Source organism: Sardina pilchardus, chromosome 8, assembly GCF_963854185.1.
Source record: "Sardina pilchardus chromosome 8, fSarPil1.1, whole genome shotgun sequence".
Lineage (NCBI taxonomy): Eukaryota > Metazoa > Chordata > Actinopteri > Clupeiformes > Clupeidae > Sardina > Sardina pilchardus.
The window spans coordinates 20,588,794-20,608,273 of record NC_085001.1 but is presented as its reverse complement, the minus strand read 5'-3'; the positions used below and the strand labels follow the sequence as shown (position 1 = coordinate 20,608,273).

The window sequence follows — 19,480 nt, the reverse complement described above, 5'->3', positions numbered from 1 at the left end:
ATTACCATTTCTTCTCTTTCTCCCACACACTGGTGTTTTATTGCAGAAATATTAGCCCTACAGCACGGAATACCTATCCTTTTTTAGACAGACAGAGGTGGAATGGGGGGGGGGGGGGGGGGGGGGGGGGGGGGTTGGAGGAGCTGGCCCCCATAATTGCCTGCAGCAAAGCTAGACCATTCAATGTAGTAAAGGAAAAGACACAATAATAAATGGCCAGATGATAAGCCAATCTGAGTTGCCAAATCAGTGTATCATCTGCAGCATAGTCAGGCCTAATGGGCAAAAATATGTAGGCCTAAAGGAATGTAGGAATTCTAAAAAAAAATATTATTTTGCATTTAGAAAAAATAAATACAATTCAAACATCATCACAAGCATCCACTCTAGAGGTAGGCCTATTGACAGCTTTTCACTGATTAACATTGTAACAAATATATTTCAACACACATTATCACATTAACTAAATAGCCTACACATAGGCTAGACAAGACATAAACACATCACATAATTTCATAAAATTGCTTTAAATAGGCTAGCTATTAATTAAATAGCCTAGTCTGCTGTTTATCCGAAATACTTACAGTCCCCTCTGCAGAAACTTTTCAATTATTAAGTAAATAGTCAAGTCAAGTCAAGTCAAATTTTATTTATATAGCACATTTAAAAGCAACAGCATTGCACCAAAGTGCTTTACATAGAACAAATAAATAACAATAATAATAATCATCAATAATAATAACAATAATAATAATAATAATAATACAATATTAGTAGGCAAAAGGATGGGCATTGTGATAATATTAATGAAACATAGAAACTAAAAATAAAAACAAATAAGAAATTAAAGAAAAGTTAAGAAGTTAACACAACAGTGGAGATAAACAAAAAGGAAACATTTGAGGGAGAGGTGGAGAGGTCAGGGAGTGTTAAAAGCTAGGGAGAAGAGGTAAGTCTTTAAGTTGGATTTAAAGCTAGTAATAGTGGGGCAAGATTTGACAGTATCAGGAAGGCTATTCCAGAGTTGGGGGGCATAGACAGAAAAAGCTCTGTCACCTTTGGATTTAAGTGAAGCAGAGGGAATAGAAAGAAGCCATTGTGAGGAAGAACGAAGAGGTCTAGGAGGACAGTAAGGAATTAAGAGATCACAGATGTATTGAGGTGCTAAGTCATGTAAGGCTTTATAAACAAAGAGCAGAATTTTAAAATTAATTCTTTGTTCAACAGGGAGCCAGTGAAGTTTAGCCAACACAGGTGTAATGTGGTCATGTTTCTTAGATCCATAAATAATGCACGAAAACCTTACACACGAGACCCTTGATTAAATTGCTATACCCGGAAATTGTGAAATTGTATGACTTTTCATTTGTTAAGAGCTAAGAGACTCTTATTTTGAATGTTTATACGGCTGGTTTCGTGTGCGCAATTTGATTGGCTGTTAGGGTTATCCAATGACCATCGCTGTTATTCAGTTGATGTGTATGCTGCACATGTGAAAAAGAGTAGGAAGACGACACAGTCCACGCCAAAATGGTAGGTTTCTTCATTAATAATTCTTATTTTTTTAGTTATCATAACATATAGCGTATCATGGGAAACACGGGAAGAAAACGGTCAAATAAATAACAGTTTAATGTATGTGCTAATTTACCTAGAAACCTTACCTTGTAGGTTAGCATGCTAGTTAGCTAACGTTAGCCACTGAATCAAATTCTACTCAGGTGCTGTTTGAGCAAAATAAACATATGCCTTTACATGCGAGGTAATGTCGGTATGTTTACATTGATATGTTTTATGATGTGGGAGACTATCCCCTGTGTTTCACAGGTACACATTAGCGTGAGCTAGCATAGTTAGAACAGTAACTCTGTGTCTTGTCTATGTGGAAGACAGTATGCATGGCATACATGTGTGTTGGAGTGTCATAGCGTTACTGTAAATGCAAACACATGAGTACTGTATTGTATAAGTATTGCGTTATTTCAGGTGGAGGCTCATAAACATGCTTTGCTAAGGTCTGGTGTAGACTTAATTGAAAGTACTTTCATCATCTGTTGTGTTCTGTTGTGATGGATATCCACATGCATGTGTGTAGCATCAGTGATTATAGAAACTGACATTTAAAATCATGACATTTACATTCAAAAAGGATCATAAAAACAAGAAACATGACACACTGAAACATTTCTTTACAATACTTTTATATTGTAATGCTGTCTGCAGCTGGATTGTTGGAATAGTAACCTCATGCATGTTGTTGTTCCATTCTAGTTGCGGAGAGAGGTAAGATTAAGACGGGAATATCTGTACAGGAAGGCGCAAGAGGACAGACTGCGCACCATTGAGGAGAAAAAACAGAAGCTTAAAACCTCTCTTGATGGTAAACACACCAATCAGATATTCTGTCATTTAGATTGGTTTATCCATGACAAGTAGTCAGTTCTGCTTCAAGAATATGTTTGCATATGATTGATCATATAGATAGATTTGTATTGTTATTGCTGATGTTGATGTTAAGTGATCAACACTATTTTCAGTAGGCTACAGTGAAAGATTCATTCAAGATCTTCTAATCACTGATTTTGTTAACTATTCCTGTCTTTTTGTTCTCAACAGAGAATAAATTAATTCCAAGCGAAGTGCGCAAGGAGGCCTTGAAGTTGCAGAAATTGTTGGAGTACGATGATGAGGGCGCTGAAGGTAAAGGAAATTGTGAAGTGTCTTTGTTTGCTATCTTTCCTTTAGGCCTTCTCCTTATTCTGTTGGTTCTGTTATGTTCACAGGTGTCAGTTCTCATATGGATGATGAGTACAAGTGGGCTGGTGTGGAGGACCCTAAGGTCATGATCACAACATCTAGAGATCCCAGTTCCAGGCTGAAGATGTTTGCTAAAGTGAGTCTCTATCTAGCCTACATGCTCACTGAATCGCCTTAGGTGAGTAACAGTGCCAGCTGCTGATTGTCCTGTAATGTGGTTTTGACTAAAGGAAGTGAAGCTGCTGTTTCCTGGTGCACAACGCATGAACAGAGGAAACCATGAAGTGAAGGCACTGGTCCATGCCTGCAAGGCCAACAGTGTCACTGACCTTGTCATAGTTCACGAGACCAGAGGACAGCCAGGTGAGTTGGAGTGCCATTTTTAGACAAAACCTTCTCAGAAGATGATGTTCATTTGAGCAAATGTGAATAATGATGTCTCCATTATGTACTTTGTAGACGGACTTGTAGTATGCCATCTTCCATTCGGACCAACAGCATACTTCACGTTATACAATGTGGTGATGAGACATGACGTCCCAGACATTGGCACAATGTCAGAGGCCTACCCGCATCTCATCTTTCACAACTTTACCTCACGACTTGGCAGAAGGGTGAGACATGTTGAATGTGCTCTCTGTATGGTCAAAAGAACTTGCCTGTTTAGTTACTTCAACCACAGAGTTTATGTTTTCGATCTGCTTACTGTAGTTTTTCTATTTGTCAGTAGGATTAGACATTAAACTATGAGACCATTTATATCATGGGCCAACAAAGAACCCATTAGCTGCAAACCCACTATCGAGCCAGGCCGAGATAAGGCAATATACCAGCTTACAGGTGATAATGGCCAGGTTTGACGCTGCCCAAATCGAAAAAACATTTGCTTCCCATTATCAGGCTGATAGTCCCTTCTAAGTCTCGCCCACAATGCAGTATAAACGTCATACCCAGATAAAACGAGGGAAGTTCAAGCATTGTATCAGAAGTCATTTGCCCAGTAGAATATTAAGCTAACGTACAAATAAAGCATTGTGCAAAGCAGGTAGGCTATATTCCTTTATACAATGTGGTGTTTTAGAAGTTAACTTAGCTGTACATTTCACAGACAGTCTGACGGCCTAAATGTAATATAAGACATATCTAATATCTAACTTGTTTTGGCCCTGAATTGTCTTTGTACCTGATTCGTTGCTTAATCCCACTTTTCAACTTGACACTACCTCAAGCACCAGTAAGCACAAATTGGCCAGATTGTAAAGGTGAGACCAGAAACCCGGTGACAGTAGGCCTGAGGAACCCCTGTGGTGGCACAATTAAGCACCAGACGTGATCATAGGGATGCGTTTAGCCTCCAAACACCTTAATTCGCCTGACTTTAGTCTAACAATGTAGAAGTGGCTTTGGCAGAGGGCTGCAGTACAAAATTCCTTCAAGCTACAAATGAATTCAGTGAAAGTAAAATGGGAAAGATTAATGTATTTTTATGACGTTTATCAGGTATCAAATATCCTCAAGTACCTGTTCCCAGTACCAAAAGATGACAGCAGACGTGTGATCACCTTTGCCAATGGTGATGACTATATCTCATTCAGGTGAGACAGTAATGGCAAAACAACAATGTTATTGGAATTTCATATGGTATATCAAAAAACATTTCATGTTTATTGAGCTTTATATTCTTATTTTCAGACACCATACATATAAGAAAACGGACCACAAGAATGTTGTGTTGTCAGAAGTGGGACCCAGATTTGAAATGAAGTGTAAGTTAAGTTATAGACATAGATCTCATTCTCTTCTCTGTATAGATTTTACTGGTTCAATCAAGTTATTACACTATGCAAACACGGTGTTGTAATTACATATGTTCTCCCATCAGTGTACATGATCAAGCTTGGCACCCTGGAGAACGAAGCTACAGCAGACATCGAGTGGCGTCACCATGCATATGTACGCACTGCCAAGAAGAGGAAGTTTTTAAGCGTGGAGTGATAAAGACTGTACATAAACAATGGACTCGTGTTCTGTAGTAATGAGACATACTCAAGATTCAAAATGAAGGGTGCTCTGTTCAAAGACTTGAACCTTGCAGACTTCTTGAACCGTGGAAAGGAGACAACTACTCCTAACGACAAAAAAATCCTAATACAGCGATCACAGGCTTGGACTTGTTGATTTTACAGAGTTTAATGGATGTCCCTATGTTGCGCTACATCTAATGTACAGATATTTCGGTTTGCCACGGTTTGTAAATCACATGTGAGGGGATTGGTCCTGCATATCTTAAAGCTACTTTGTTGTGTATGTCAACCGGACACATTACCCCTTCTGGAAACATCATTTTTGTATTTTTGTACAAATAATCATGTGTTTATTTGTACTGGAATGAACTACCCTACTAAACAATTAAACATTTTACATTCAGTTAGTGCAGTCAGAAGTCACATTTATGTCCTGTGAAATCAGCGTGGATTTGTATGAATCTATAGGGTTTGACATTGGGCTGGCAAGTTAAGTAACTATAGGATTTCAAGAGTCTTATGTTCTGATCATGTAAAATCAACCACACCTTGACATTTAGGAATTCATCCAAGAAGGCTTGCCAAGAAATTATCTGCACCAGTCCTTCCAAAGCCAACAGGTTCTGCCAAAATGTAATACTTGAATATTTGTGTGAAGTGTCTTGTACATCATTGTGTGTCCAAGTGTAATGAACTGATTTAACAGAGAATTTGCATGGGCTGTCAGGGCCACCTTCACGTTTCTGAAAGTATACACTTTCACAATCAGGACAAAATACAGCATCCGTTTTATGAAGTTATAGTACCCGCCCTTCATAAGTTGCTTGTGATGGACTAGGTTTGTGCAAAGGAATGGACCAATGAGGGTGCGTTCAGGAGGTGTTCCGCTTTCCCTGAAATTCTTTACTGATCCGACTTGTTAGAATTCAAGATGGCTGCTTCAGGTAAGTATTTATCTCACAAATCATACTGTTAAGTGTCGTTTGGTGTTAAGAACAAGATTCGATTGGTGCCACAGCTCCTGCGTGGGAAAGGCGTTTATGTTTATGGGAATTTTACGGAAGTTTGTGTTGGTTATCAATGTGAGAACTGTTGAGTAAATAGCTAGCTAACATTAGCACTGCTACTAGGGTTAGCTTCCTAACACTTGGCTAGCTGACCATCTAATCCCTTTCCGCCTCATGAAAATAGCATTCCCTCCTTTGAACGCACAAAAAACACCTGACGGGAATTAAGAAACTATAAATAACTCGAGAAACGTTCAGCGGGCCTTGGATTTTATCGAAATAATATACTGCACAGTCGATTAAGCAACGATCTACAGAGGTATTTGGCATCTACTGTAAATATTAATGAGCACTCAAATCCCCTTTAGCTGCACATCTTGCTAGCTAGCGTGCTAGGTTAACTATCTTGCCAAATCTCCGATACAACTTCGTGTTCATTTGGAAACTGGACATTGGCGTCTTGGATGCAATCAGAGATTGTATCGTATTGTCACCATACTGTATCGATGCCCTGGGTTACTGGCCAGAGTTTCATAAAGATTATAACTTAACTTAGTTAGCTTGCTCGCTACCTTATAAGTCATATATTTTAACCAGTAACGTTGGCTTGCTGGCTAACTGACATGAATAACAATAACGCTAGCTGTCAGTCATATCAACCATTACTTAAATGGGTGCCCACATGTCACTCCTGCGCTGGCTGAACTTGTACCCTCACGGAAAATGATAGAAAATGTCTTGAGACTTTCGAAGTTTGATCCAACTGAACTGACGTTGAGTTAGCTATCTCAGCGATAGCCAGGTTAATGTACATTACACGCCTCTCAGGTCTTAGGTCACTCAGGTAAAAAAGAAGCATGGTAGGTCACACGAAGGTTTGTTACAATGTAACAACAAAGCCTTTCTAATGCTACACCACTAATAGAATTGCAAGGACATTGGTAACTGGTCTGTTACATAAGTGCAAGTTTTTGATGTTCATGTTCATCAGTGGAGAGGATGAAATGACAGTGGACAACGTGCTGATGTCTTTGTTATGTCATGGTTATTCAAAATTATGCTTTGTCATTTTACACCAGTATGCATTGATTGTTGCCTTGTACTTTAAATTTGATATAAATAGAAGCAAAATCTAAACGAAATACATGTGAATACCAATGAGTCAAGGCCTGACCTGAATGGTTGGAATTTCATTGTGTCTAGTGTTAGTTTTTAAGATACTTTATGTACCACGGATTATAATTCAGCCTTTTAAATGGCAATCGTTAGGAGTATTGGATAGTATTCTGCTGTTACCATATTAAAGCATTCACTCTTGCACAGACTGGCCCAGTTATTTAACAAATAGCTTAGGTTACTACCTCGCATCACATTGTGTTCTCAAAGAAATAGGTCTCTGCAAAGACTGTTAGTGGTTATCAGACAATAATCCCATAGAAATTAAATGAAATGTCCGCATCAGAAAGACAGTAGATGGACCCACCCAGTGTGCGTGCGTGCGTGCGTGTGTGTGTGTAAGGGTGGGGGAGGTTAGCCTCATGCTCATGCTGAAATATAGGCCATACTGTTTCTGCTGAGTGTGTGCAGAGCATCTAACATGAGACTGCATGTGTACCAGGTTGTAGGTGAGGGCTCTTTCCTCCTGCGCCCCAGTGGATGAAGCTCTCTTGCGGCTGAAGTCTCTCACTGCTGCCTCCCCCCGTCTGCGTCTGTCGTTGCAACATGTCCTCCTCATCCTCCTGCTCTTCCTCGGGGGAGACCAGCCCCGAAGATGTACCTCGTGGTGGGGGCACCATCCGCGTCTACCTCCCCAACAAGCAGCGGACAGTGGTGAGGAATTCTTGCATCTGGTCCCAGTTTTTTTGCTGGTCTGTGTGCATTTATACATGCTGCTGGTCTTGTTACACATGGTTGTGATTTTAAAAAATAATTCTCTTGGCAAGCACGTTGAAAATGTTCCACAGACAGACACAGTGATTTTTGTGGAACAGGGAAAGAATATATCTGCCTTTGATGTGCGCCGTGTTTGGACAAGTATTCTATTGTATCGGCAGCTTCACTGCCCCCCACTGTTTTGATTGTAATGAGTGCTGCCCTGTGATGTGTGACCAGGTGAACGTCCGGCCGGGGCAGACCGTTTACGACAGCTTAGATAAGGCCCTGAAAGTGCGCGGCCTGAGCCAGGACTGCTGCGCTGTGTTTCGGCTCCTGGAGGGGTAAGTGCACCCATCACACACTCACAGCATGTCAGACAGCGCAGGCCACAATGCAGAGAGCTATGTGGTTTGTATGGTTTAGCAACTGAAAGCATGTGTATATTTTTAGTAGGTCTTCGAATAGGTAGTGCAAGTGTTATTTTTTGTTTTGTGTATTCTACTGTTTTCATTGGAGGTGTACGTGTAGACTTGAAATTTCAATTTCATTTTCAATTTAATTTCACTTATAGAGTGCCAAAACATTACACATCCCCTTTACAGAGTGTTAAACAAAGAGAGAGCCCATGAGTAACAGAGGCGAGGAAAAACTCCTAGAATTGTAGATACATATAGGAAGAAACCTCGGACAGATCCACGACTCAAGGGCCCATCCCTGCCTAGGGTCAGTTATAGTACAGTAAGGTCATTTTTAGTGTCAGAAAGTTCAAATAATCCAGTGTAGTGCATACATTTTCCATTGGGGTTAGGAATTGTTAGGAAAGTAATGGGTCGTTCGGATGCGTGGGCCAGGAATTCAGGCAAGGGGACAGCAACAGGCAATAGAAGGGCAGTCATAGGGATGGGACTTCAGGTGTGGTAAGGGCCAGGCACAAGGATGGCTGATGACTGGTAGTGGTTTACCTCACAGGTGAGGTGTGGAGGAAGAAAGGGAGATATAGAGTGTGTTAGTATTACTATAAGTCATGATGGTTAGTATTAATAAGTACATCAATGGTAATATATAATATACTATAGAGAGAAAGGTAGAGAGGGAGAGTTGAGAAATCATTATTCCTCTGATGTTAGGGTATATGACACTGTTCATAGGGTGTTAGTTAGTTAGTTAGACTTAGTAATCTGATTGATTCTCTGTTGTGCTCCAGTCGTAAGAGGCTGACTGAATGGAACACAGACATCACCCCACTGGTAGGGGAAGAACTGCTGGTGGAAGTGCTTGACGATGTCCCTCTCACCATGCACAACTATGTAAGTTAATCATGCTGCCTCTTCACCCATAACTCTTTTGAGTAACCGCCTCTGACTTACTTAACCAGAGCCTCCGACTTACTTGTTGTGTTGTCTTTGCAGGTCCGGAAAACATTCTTCAAGTTAGCATATTGTGACTTTTGTCACAAGTTTCTTTTCAACGGGTTCAGATGTCAGACGTGTGGCTACAAGTTTCACCAACACTGCAGCAGCAAAGTCCCGACAGTGTGTGTGGACATGGATACGATGACAAAACGGTAAGTCTCCTCAGCAGTATGGAGACGCGACATTTGGAGCTCACTCCACGCACTCTGACTGTGTTATCAAGCTTGAGTTGCTGATAGTATTATCGTAGAGAGTTCATGGTTCACTTGTGGTTCATATTAACAGATCAATCCCCACCAATTACACGGACAGCAATTACACAGACGACTGCCCTCAGATATCTATACTGATGATGCCAGACAGCTCCATGTCACAAAGTGATATAGCCTTAACACCTGACCCCACCGGGTAAGTCCCTTTATCCCCTGTGCGAATATTCAGTACCCAACACCAGCACAGTCCACTCTCTCCACTGTGACGCACCCTTAAGTCGATCCTTTCTAACGTACAGGCTGAGCCTCCTGTCCCCCACCTCGGCCTTCCGCTTCCCCCTCCCCGGGGCTGACGGCCAGTCCTTGCAGCGGCACCGCTCCACCTCCACGCCCAACGTCCACATGGTCAGCACGGTAGGACCCGCTGGCACCAGCATCATAGAGGTGAGAGGTCACTGCCATCATGACTGTCCGACATTACAAAGTCTACAGTCACTGTTCACTGTCTCCTCCCCCTCCCATTCATGTGTCATGTCCTCTACGTTCATGTTCTCAATGTTTTTTGCATTCCTGTGGAAGTTTGACTTTTTTTTGTGTGTGTGTGTGTGTCTACACTTGTCATGGGTTTGTGAGTCGTTGCCATTATTTTCATTTTTTATTTTCATTTTTGTGTTCTCATAGGAAGCAATAAAAAACAGCACAATGGGTGAGTTTTTGTTTTGATGACGACATCCATCACACTCATTTTAGTTAGTCATCAGTCTTCATATTTGTCAAACACATTTGACCCCAGAGTTGTCAAATATGTTTTCTCATAACAGTTTAACCACACGTGTAAGTCTTTGCTATTTGCCTTGTCGCACAACACAATCCTTACAGGTTCAAAGCAAACTAGAGCACTAAGCCTAAACCTACTAAATCTGCTTTGATTTCATACATTAGTAACTCAGTAATTTTGCTTAATCATCATAATGCTAACCCCTGGAACTGCCTTGAAACACAGAAACTTGAAATAGGGATGTTCTCACAGTTATCAAAAGTTCACGACTGTTTTTCGTTGTGAGCACGTAAGTATGTGGTTAGAATGTGTGTGGTCTGTATTCGCGTGAGACGTGTTCCCATGTGTGTGTCAGGACCAGAGACGTCCCCCAAGCCCTCCACCAGCCCCCCTTCCCTGGGCTCTCCTGGCCGACGACCCCCCAAATCCCCCTCAGAGCACAAGGAGCGCAAACCCTCCTCATCTGACGACAAAAAGAAAGTGGTCAGTAGCTTGCGTCTCTCACAATCGCAAGATCAGTAATTTCACTCCGCTAGCGCAACGCGGCTAAGTCATTTCCCAGAAGTTCCTCCGAGCTAGTCTTGATGCTAATCTCATTTCACTTGAATGGCCGCAGCATCGCGGAGGCTACAGGGACTCCAGCTACTACTGGGAGGTGCAGTCGCGGGAGGTGAACATCCAGAAGAGGATCGGAGCGGGCTCCTTCGGGACGGTCTTCAAGGGCAAGTGGCACGGCGACGTGGCCATCAAGATCCTCAAGGTGACGGAACCCACCCCCGAGCAACTGCAGGCCTTCAAGAACGAGATGCAGGTCTTACGGTGAGAGAACCATACTCTACGGTTAGAACCAGCCATCTGCCACCCTCACGGCCTGGTTATTATGAGACAAATAGCTTGAAGAGTGGACACTTTCACATACGAAGAAGCTAGCTTACAGTATCAGATGTAGAGGAGGAAGTAATCAAGTCAAGAGAACTTCAATGTTATCCTTTGGTCAATTGCCCTGTGACACTATGTAACTTATGCAATACATGCCTGCAGTGGTAACCAGGTTGAATAGACCTCTGAAGAACAAAAACGGCCATCTTTGCCCATGCAAGGAGATCTAGGTGTTAATTGAAGCTAACTACTTATGGCAAGTTGCATTACAAGTTAGTTCTTTGGTAACAAAAATCAAAATTTGTCGTCTTAATGTACCAAAGATATGCAAAGGATAAAAGTATGTTGAGCAAAACGTCTGCATTTCAGATTTGTTCATCCCTTTGAGAGTTTAACAAGTGCGATAATTCAAAATCTCCATGTTATTTTCCCAGAAGAAAAATGGCAAGATACCAAATGTCAAAGATGGCAGCTTTTTCGTAGGCGAACCTCAGTGGTCTATGGCATTTGTTATGATGAGCATCATTAGGGCCCACAGTGAAGTATGGAAAACAGTGGTTATGTTTTGATGGCCAGATAGTAGCATCAGTTCTTCCCAGCACTTAGTGTGCATACTGAAGGAAGCCTGACCTTTAGAAATATGGCCCTTGTTGAGTGAGTAACAGCATCTTTCTGTTTGTTTCCCTTTATTTCCTCCCTCTCTCTCTCTCTCTCTCTCTCTCTCTCTATCCCACTGTCTCTCCTTCTTGGCTGACCTTTACAGAAAGACGCGCCATGTCAACATCCTGCTGTTCATGGGCTTCATGACGAGGCCCCACTTCGCCATCATCACGCAGTGGTGCGAGGGCAGCAGCCTCTACCGCCACCTGCACGTCATCGAGACCAAGTTCGACACCATGCGCCGCATCGACGTGGCGCGCCAAACGGCACAGGGCATGGAGTAAGAGAGTGCAGCCTGTTTACTCGACCGGTTCGCTGACTCACACAGAGAGATAGCGATAGAGGACGAGTCATGAGAGTCAAGTTTGTTAGACGGTGGTGATGGTAACAAAAAGTAAAAAAAAAAAATGTTGGGCTGTGCCGCAAGTAGCTGCAGTGAGGATACCACATTCAGGTCCAAGTGCTCGTGTGGTCCCGGGTTAAAATCTGACTGGTGATCATTTCCTGATCCCAGCATATCTCTCTCGCCCACTCGTTTCCTTTCACTCTTTACTGTCCTATCTGATTAAAGAGGAAAAACTGAGATCTACATATAGATACATACTGTATATAGCATGAAGCACAGTCCTCAGAGTTTGTAGGCCCTGTTTATGTAATCATGTAGAAGAGTGGAGTAGCATTGATTCATGTCAGACATATATCGTTGTTTGAGCCATACAGCTGCTTGGATTTTAATGTTGTAATGTGACTTCCTTTTTCCCATCTAGTTATCTACATGCCAAGAATATAATTCATCGGGACCTGAAATCAAACAGTATCCTTTTATTTTTGTTTTGTTTAGATTGTTGTGTACTGTTGCTTTTGTTTGAGGAAATACTTGTTTAGCGCCTTTGGACTGATTTATGACTTCATGAATTAGGGAAGCCACTCTTGAGTAAGGGAAAGTATTGCTTTCCTGTGTGGACTTCATGTTCTACAAGTAGTTCCCCCTTCCCCCTCTGCTGTGCTGTCCTGTTCCTGACCTCCTGTACCAGACATCTTCCTGCACGAGGGCTGGACGGTGAAGATCGGCGACTTCGGCCTGGCCACAGTGAAGTCCCGCTGGACGGGATCGCAGCAGGTGGAGCAGCCCAGCGGCTCTATCCTGTGGATGGTGAGTCCTGCAGAACAGCAGGCCACGCAGGCCCTAATTTGGAAGAGCTGTATCACATAGTAACAGTCAATACTAACAGTTTTCGTTGTGATTTATCACAGACTATGTTCCTTTTAGCTTCAGAGTTGAAGTTGTTAGTCATCTTTTTTTTTTACCCCTCCGGGCATGTGTTTGTGTCCACAGGCTCCTGAGGTGATCCGGATGCAGGACACCAACCCCTACACCTTCCAGTCAGACGTTTATGGCTACGGTGTGGTATTGTTTGAGCTCATGTCCAGCACGCTGCCTTACTCCAACATCAACAATCGGGATCAGGTGAGCCACAGCTCGGGTTACTGCAGATGGAGCCCTGGCTTGGAACTTGTAGTGCTTAACTGGAGATTAAGATTGATTTTAAGATTGATGTGGATGTACACTACTCACAGAAAGTTAGGGATATTTGGCTTTTGGATTAAATGTTGAAACATTGAACTGTTGGACATGTGCATTCAAAAGTTTGCAGGGAAGGTCACATTAAGTTCACCTGTAAAGATTATAGTGGATTTTTTAGGTTCATCCTGAAATTTCACCCGAAAGCCGAATATCCCTAATTTATTGTTATTAGTGTAGTAGATGTGTTGCTGTGATTATGTAAATAGAAAAACAGGACATTTTTGAAGGAACGATTAAGTCAAAGGATAATGGTGCCACTTTTCACTTTTTCACTGCTACAGCGTCACTGGATCATGAAGTGTTTCTTAAATCTGAGAGTAATCCCACCCTAACATTTTGGCTATTTTGGGAGAATGCTCATTCAGAATGCTATTTTGTCTCAGACTGGACTTAATCCCCGTCTGGGAAGCTTGCCCTGCGAGCACTTGTGTTTATGTTTTCTTTTGCTGGCACCACACTGAGTATTCTTGAGCTCTTTCCAGTCCCATATCTGCTCCAAAACTCCCACATTTATAATGATCCCCTCTATTCAATCAATGATTTGAGCTCTTGGCATAGCTACCCTAGGAACTGAAGATGGTCTCATTTTTTTCTTTCTAAATCCTTCTTAAACCCTCTGAAATACCACTGCCAATGTTTGTTGTTTGTTGTTTTATCTGTCAAAAGTGTGATTGTGGGACCTACCTCACTTGTACGTCTGAGGACAGATGTCCTGTCTGATTTAAATATGGGAAACAGACAAACACTAGTACCTACTCGCCCTTTTAATGAAGACTGTTTTTTTGTTTGTTTTTTTTCCTCCACCCAGATCATCTTCATGGTGGGCCGAGGATACCTGTCGCCAGACCTCAGTAAACTCACAGCGAACTGCCCCAAGTCTATGAAGAGGCTCATCATCGACTGTCTCAAATTCAAGCGTGACGAGCGGCCCCTATTCCCACAGGTGAGTCACCTGCCCACATCACACGACTACCACAGACCGAGTTCAGTGAAGATTTCAGAGGGAGATAAAGCTATTATGTAGTGATGGTAGTGGGTGGGTGCTGTATTATGGGTAAACATACTGCTAAAGTGCTACTTAGAGAGATTATATGCTAATCTGCATGGTTTAGCCCCAAAACGGTTTACAGTTGTTCTCTGTCACCACTCTGAATTTCAAACGTTGTGAAAGCCTGTGGTTGAACTTGTAGGTTAACCTCCAGAATAGTTGACCCAAATTACTCTGAGGCATCTCAAGCTCAATCAAACGTAACATCTGTCTACTCTTGGTGTGTGTGTGTGTGTGTGTGTGTGTGTGTGTGTGTGTGTGTGTGTGTGTGTGTGTGTGTGTGTGTGTGTGTGTGTGTGTGTGTCTGTGTGTGTTGCCTACAGATCCTGGTGTCCATTGAGCAGGTCCAGGACCTGTTGCCAAAAATCGAGAGGAGTGCCTCGGAGCCTTCCCTGCACCGGGCCGTGCACGCCGAGGACCTGAACCCGCTGCTGTTCCACACCACCAGGCTCATGCCCTTGTGAGGGCACTATGCCACGTCATGGCCAGAGGGTGCCACAGAGAGAGAGAGGGAGAGAGAAAGAGAGATGGAGAGAGAGTGAGAGAAGCAGGGAGAAAGAGAACAAGCAACTTTCCAGCCCCTCTAGTTCCTTCTGGAGCCTGACTGCTGCTGCCCATACCCCCCTCCCCCTTTGAGCTGCACCAGGGTATTGGCCTCAAGAAACACAAACACACACACACACACACACACACACACACGCACATATGTTTGGGAATATACATGCACACAAAGCCCTTTGCGGTTCTCAAAGACACATCTGGCCGAACTCCATATGTTTTAGCGGGGGATTCCTAGGTGCTGCAGCACTACAGCAAGCAGGCTTCGACTGTGTAGTGCTGCAGATCAGAGAGTTGGGTTGGGTTGGCGAGAGGCGAGCGATCTTGTGGCGCTCCCTGGAATTTGATGGTGTTGTGCTGGCGTCATGCTGGCCAAGTTGTTTAAAGTCCCCCCCTCCCCTCCCTTTTCATCTGTTGTTTTGGAAAATACTTCTTGAGAGAAGACGGAAACATGTGTCCAGAAACCCCACTAAAAAACTTCAGGGACAACTCGAGTGTTTTCGTATGTGGTTTTTTCAGTGATTTCATTTCAGTTTCTGGCTGGCTTGCTGATTTCAGTTTGTTTGTTTTTTTTGTCCTTATTTTGTTACTTTTATACAGCAGAATGTAAATATATCAGTCAAGAGTTTTAATTAGTCCTTTAACATCAGCTAGCTTTTTAACATCAATCAGTTTTTACATAATCATGTCATTCTGAGCTGCCGTGTTCTCTTCTTTGCTCAAGTGCACATGTGTACGAATCCCTCCCCACTTTTTATTTTCGACCAGATGGAACAACAATGTTGTTTCTTAATTTTTTTTTTTTCTGTTTTCATTCCATTTCAAGACCAATTTTAATCCCCGTCACCATGAGCTGCTAATTTAGGAAAAGCCCTGTGGCTACACTTTGTCATTCAAAAGTAATTGTGAGTGAGAGCTGGTCTGGTGAGAGGACTGTTAATTGCACCCCTGGATCTTGGTGTGGGTGAGCAACCAAGCCGATGGCGATGGCTAATGCTCCTTTGTCGCTAGACAACCAGAAACACATAAATTGTGGGCTTAGGGTCTGTGAAGTCGAAACAGCCGCCATGCTGTCTTGATTTTAGAGCTGAACTGATAAACAGTTCAACATCATGTGTTTTTTGTGAGTGCCTCAATGAATTGAAAGTGCCCATTGCACAGAATACATCTGATTTGCTCAGAGTCAAGACAGCATTGCGGCACATAGTTTGGCGCAACAAGACTTGGTCCATGGAATGAATACGAATATTTAAATGCATTTTGTGCAAAGCAAATGTCTTGTTTACGTTTCATTTCCTCTGTTGTCTCACTTCAGCGGCGCTTGCAATTTCAAGCTTTTGTCCTTACGCTTTGTGCAATAAAAGTTTTGCTTTCGGTCAGAAACAATAAGGATGATCTATCCTTAGTTCTCTTTGTCATAAAGGCAAAAAACCCCCCTTTTTTTTCAATCTCCCTGGAAACCAGTAATAACCTGAATGGAGTATATTGGATCGTGTCAGATCTTAGTGTGCTGCTTGTCAGTTGTGGTGGGTTTTTTTTCTGTTTCCATTTTATGTCTAGCATTTACTATTTGAGACTGCACATGATGCAGACAAGATAAGAACTTGCATCTGACCAGAGCAATAACACTTTCTCGAGTGAACATTGGTGCAGAGAGACAACAGATAGGTAGGCACAACTGTTTGAAGATGGGCCTCACACAGAGTGGCTTTTTAAAGAAAAAAAGAAACAAAAGGCATTCCGTAAACCACACTGACGTCCATTCGTTTCAATCTCCTCGTGTGCGCGTCTTGTCGGAGGAAGCTCAGTTCTGAGGTCCTTGCAGAGCCGTAGAGATGAGGTCGGGGAGACGCGAAGAGACTCTAGGTGACCTAGAATGAGAGTAGAGTAGCAGCAGCAGCAGCAGCAGGACACCTTCTCGCCCTCTGACGCTCCCTCCCTCCCACCCTTCTCCACCAGCAGACACAGCTGCAGCGGCCGCGAGGCCTTGCAGAGACGCTGCTTGCAGTGGAGGTTCCATGGCTGCTGGTGCAGCTAAAAGCAGGCTGCATGGCTTGCAGCACTCAGCTGATTTTTGGTTGTGCGTCTTATTGCAATATCTGGTTGGCTGAATGTCATTTGGCTTTTCTTTCTTTTTCTTTCCGTTTTATTTATTTTATAAGTTACACAGTGTACTGGCACTTTGCATCACACACAGAGAAAAGACCACTTTCTGTAATACTGTAAGCACATTGCCGGCATAAAGAATGCACCATCACATAGAAATAGCCGTTTTGGCATGATCTGTCTAACAAAGTGACGTGGTTTTAATGATTGTTTTAAATTACTTCTCTTTAACTGTAAAATGGAAGTATGTCTTGTGGGTTTTGTGCTTGGTTTAAGGCTATGTGGGGTCTTGAGTTATTTGTTTAACGTGCTTTTGATTATTCCTTGTTTGGCTAATGGTTACAAGGTTGTGTCTGTTGACATTTCAGTGTCAGTGTGTGATGGAACAGTTTCTGTTCTCCTTTGTGTGGATAGGGCCTCCACTCCTTTGGCCTCCATCTTGTGCAGCAGCCTCAGTTTGGGCAAGCTTCTCAATGTCGACTCCTCAATCATCGTTTTTTATCAAGATGGCCAAGTTGGTCAGTGCAGTGGTTTCAGAGACCAAAACAGTACATCTTCAAAAAAAACCTGTTGTTTTTGTTGTTGTTGTTCAGGTAGTCGTAGCAACAGACCTGTTGCACAGAACTCGTGATCAAACTAGGAAATGCGTTTTGTCTTTCTTGATGTTGAAGAGGGAAGAAAAACTGAAAATGAATATGATTGCACTTGTCTACAACCACAATGTTGGTGTGCTACTATTTTTATCTGCAGTCCTAACTTCATATGAGGGGCAGCTGAAAACCACAAGGGGGCAATGTTCTGAGCAGGACTAAAGATATTGCGCTAGTTGGACCACATACGTGTGGATCACATATCTCATTCCTGTGTGGGTTTAACCACGCACTAGATGCAGATTCAGACGTTAGCAGAAGAGCAGAGGCTGTGGTGTTTGAGTGTTTCGACATGAGCCTCGCACGAGGGGAAGACAACTGAAATGGGTTTCTCTGTGCATAATTTATTGGCTAAAATGTTACAGAACAAACAACTGACACTCATTTTATTGTTGAAATGTAGGTTGTAGTCTATAGTTTTTTTTTTTGTATTTGAAATGGGGCTGGGTACCCCTCTATAAAATGCTTAATTTTAAGGAGATTGCTTCGGTCGACGATGAATAGCACACACTTTTTCCTGGGCATTAAGAGCATGTCCGCTGAAAAAAAGAGTGAATCCATTACTATTTATTACCTGCAGTCAGGCGATATATTATCTGTTGCATGATTTCTGTTGGCTGGGGACTAATAGGCACAAAGTCAATCTGAGCAGGCAGGATAAGGCTTTACTGACATGATGGTGTCTGGTGTGACACAAAAGATGCGTCAGTGCATGTCTCTTCATGTGTGTCCAAACAATAACAACCCCCCCCCCCACCCCACCCCCGCCCGCACACACACCTCCACCACCACCACCATTTTGTCCTCTGTCTATCATGCTAGGCTCTCTCTAGTGTCCTTTCCTCCATTTGGTAGTGTAGAATCTCCAAAGAATCCAAAATGGAATTCGTTGGTGGTTATGTGAGGGAGGGGGCAGCATTTTGCATGATGGTCCCAAATCAGGCTCTAGCTAGAAACAAATATGCACAAGATTGAACTCCTAATATCATGATAAGTCTTGCACATATAACTGTAGTGTACTGTATAGTGTTTTTCATATTTAATCATTCCGGTATGAGGCAGTAATTTGCTGGCCTACAGACCAGGTGGAATTTTGAGCCCCAGTAAAATAATGGTTAACAAACTTTTGTTAAAAAAAAATGATGGTGTTGACTCAAGAAAAAGCCATTCATCAAGTTATTTCTGATCATTGGTGAAGTGATGCATCACTTTGATTTTGACCATGTGACGTCAACACCAACTAAAGTGATTCTAAAGTGATTTGTAAAAAGCTTCCAAACTAATTAAATTCCTCTTTGAGATTCCTCCCCAGTCATGTACAACCCCAGGGTGAAGTGTCAGACTGTTTTCTTCCTTTTTTCCCCTTTTTGAGCAGAGAAGAGAATGGTTGTTTAATTAATGTGTTGACATAGTTCTGCGTACTTTTAGGCAAATTGCAGTAATTTTGTGTGTATAGTTTTAAAGGATTTTCTGGGGTGTTCCGTGTGGAAAAAAAGTTGTACTCTGCTGTGTACAGTTACATTTTTTTTTAATTATGAAATTGTACTTGTTTCTATTTTTTGTGTGATGGTTTAAAAAAGAACAAAATTATTTTAAAAAATGTAAAGGAAAATCTTAGTATTTTTTTAGTTTTCTTTTTTTTTTTTGGTCTTAAAATATGGAGGAGACAGGATTTTATTCTTGAAATAAAACCATGGACTGCTGATGTAGCTTGTATTTGCACTGTGTTTGTGTGTGTGTGTGTGTGTGTGTGTGTGTGTGTGTGTGTGTGTGTGTGTGTGTGTGTGTGTGTGTGTGTGTGTGTGTGTGTGTGTGTGTGTGTGTGTGTGTGTGTGTGTGTGTGTGTGTGTGTGTGTGTGTGTGTGTGTGTGTGTGTGTGTGTGTGTGTGTGTGTGTGTGTGTGTGTGTGTGTGTGTGTGTGTGTCCTAT

At 42.4% G+C, this 19,480-nt stretch overlaps 2 protein-coding genes across 2 annotated transcripts; both read left to right on the top strand.

Moving 5' to 3' along the window:
• Window positions 1-1,445: 1,445 nt before the first annotated feature.
• On the top strand, window positions 1,446-5,178 carry imp4 (IMP U3 small nucleolar ribonucleoprotein 4). Its single transcript, XM_062544040.1, has 9 exons — window positions 1,446-1,533; window positions 2,272-2,380; window positions 2,617-2,700; window positions 2,784-2,893; window positions 2,988-3,120; window positions 3,217-3,371; window positions 4,258-4,352; window positions 4,450-4,523; window positions 4,640-5,178. The coding sequence occupies exons 1-9, from the start codon at window positions 1,531-1,533 to the stop codon at window positions 4,750-4,752; spliced, it is 876 nt and encodes a 291-aa protein (XP_062400024.1). The 5' UTR covers window positions 1,446-1,530; the 3' UTR covers window positions 4,753-5,178.
• A 464-nt stretch (window positions 5,179-5,642) lies between these two features.
• araf (A-Raf proto-oncogene, serine/threonine kinase) lies at window positions 5,643-19,267 on the top strand. The gene is made up of 16 exons (XM_062543175.1): window positions 5,643-5,725; window positions 7,407-7,618; window positions 7,901-8,004; window positions 8,868-8,970; window positions 9,073-9,227; window positions 9,361-9,483; window positions 9,587-9,731; window positions 9,969-9,993; window positions 10,421-10,548; window positions 10,682-10,884; window positions 11,708-11,884; window positions 12,372-12,418; window positions 12,639-12,757; window positions 12,941-13,072; window positions 13,998-14,132; window positions 14,561-19,267. The coding sequence occupies exons 2-16, from the start codon at window positions 7,511-7,513 to the stop codon at window positions 14,699-14,701; spliced, it is 1,845 nt and encodes a 614-aa protein (XP_062399159.1). The 5' UTR covers window positions 5,643-5,725; window positions 7,407-7,510; the 3' UTR covers window positions 14,702-19,267.
• The last annotated feature ends 213 nt before the right edge of the window (window positions 19,268-19,480 follow it).

Bases quoted from the DNA above. Each gene is read 5' to 3' on its own strand.
- imp4 (XM_062544040.1), top strand. The intron at 3,372-4,257 runs GTGAGACATGTT...GACGTTTATCAG, and splicing joins CCTCACGACTTGGCAGAAGG to GTATCAAATATCCTCAAGTA. The intron at 4,524-4,639 runs GTAAGTTAAGTT...TTCTCCCATCAG, and splicing joins ACCCAGATTTGAAATGAAGT to TGTACATGATCAAGCTTGGC.
- araf (XM_062543175.1), top strand. From the start codon at position 7,511: ATGTCCTCCTCATCCTCCTGCTCTTCCTCGGGGGAGACCAGCCCCGAA. The intron at 10,885-11,707 runs GTGAGAGAACCA...TGACCTTTACAG, and splicing joins AACGAGATGCAGGTCTTACG to AAAGACGCGCCATGTCAACA. The intron at 12,758-12,940 runs GTGAGTCCTGCA...TTGTGTCCACAG, and splicing joins GCGGCTCTATCCTGTGGATG to GCTCCTGAGGTGATCCGGAT.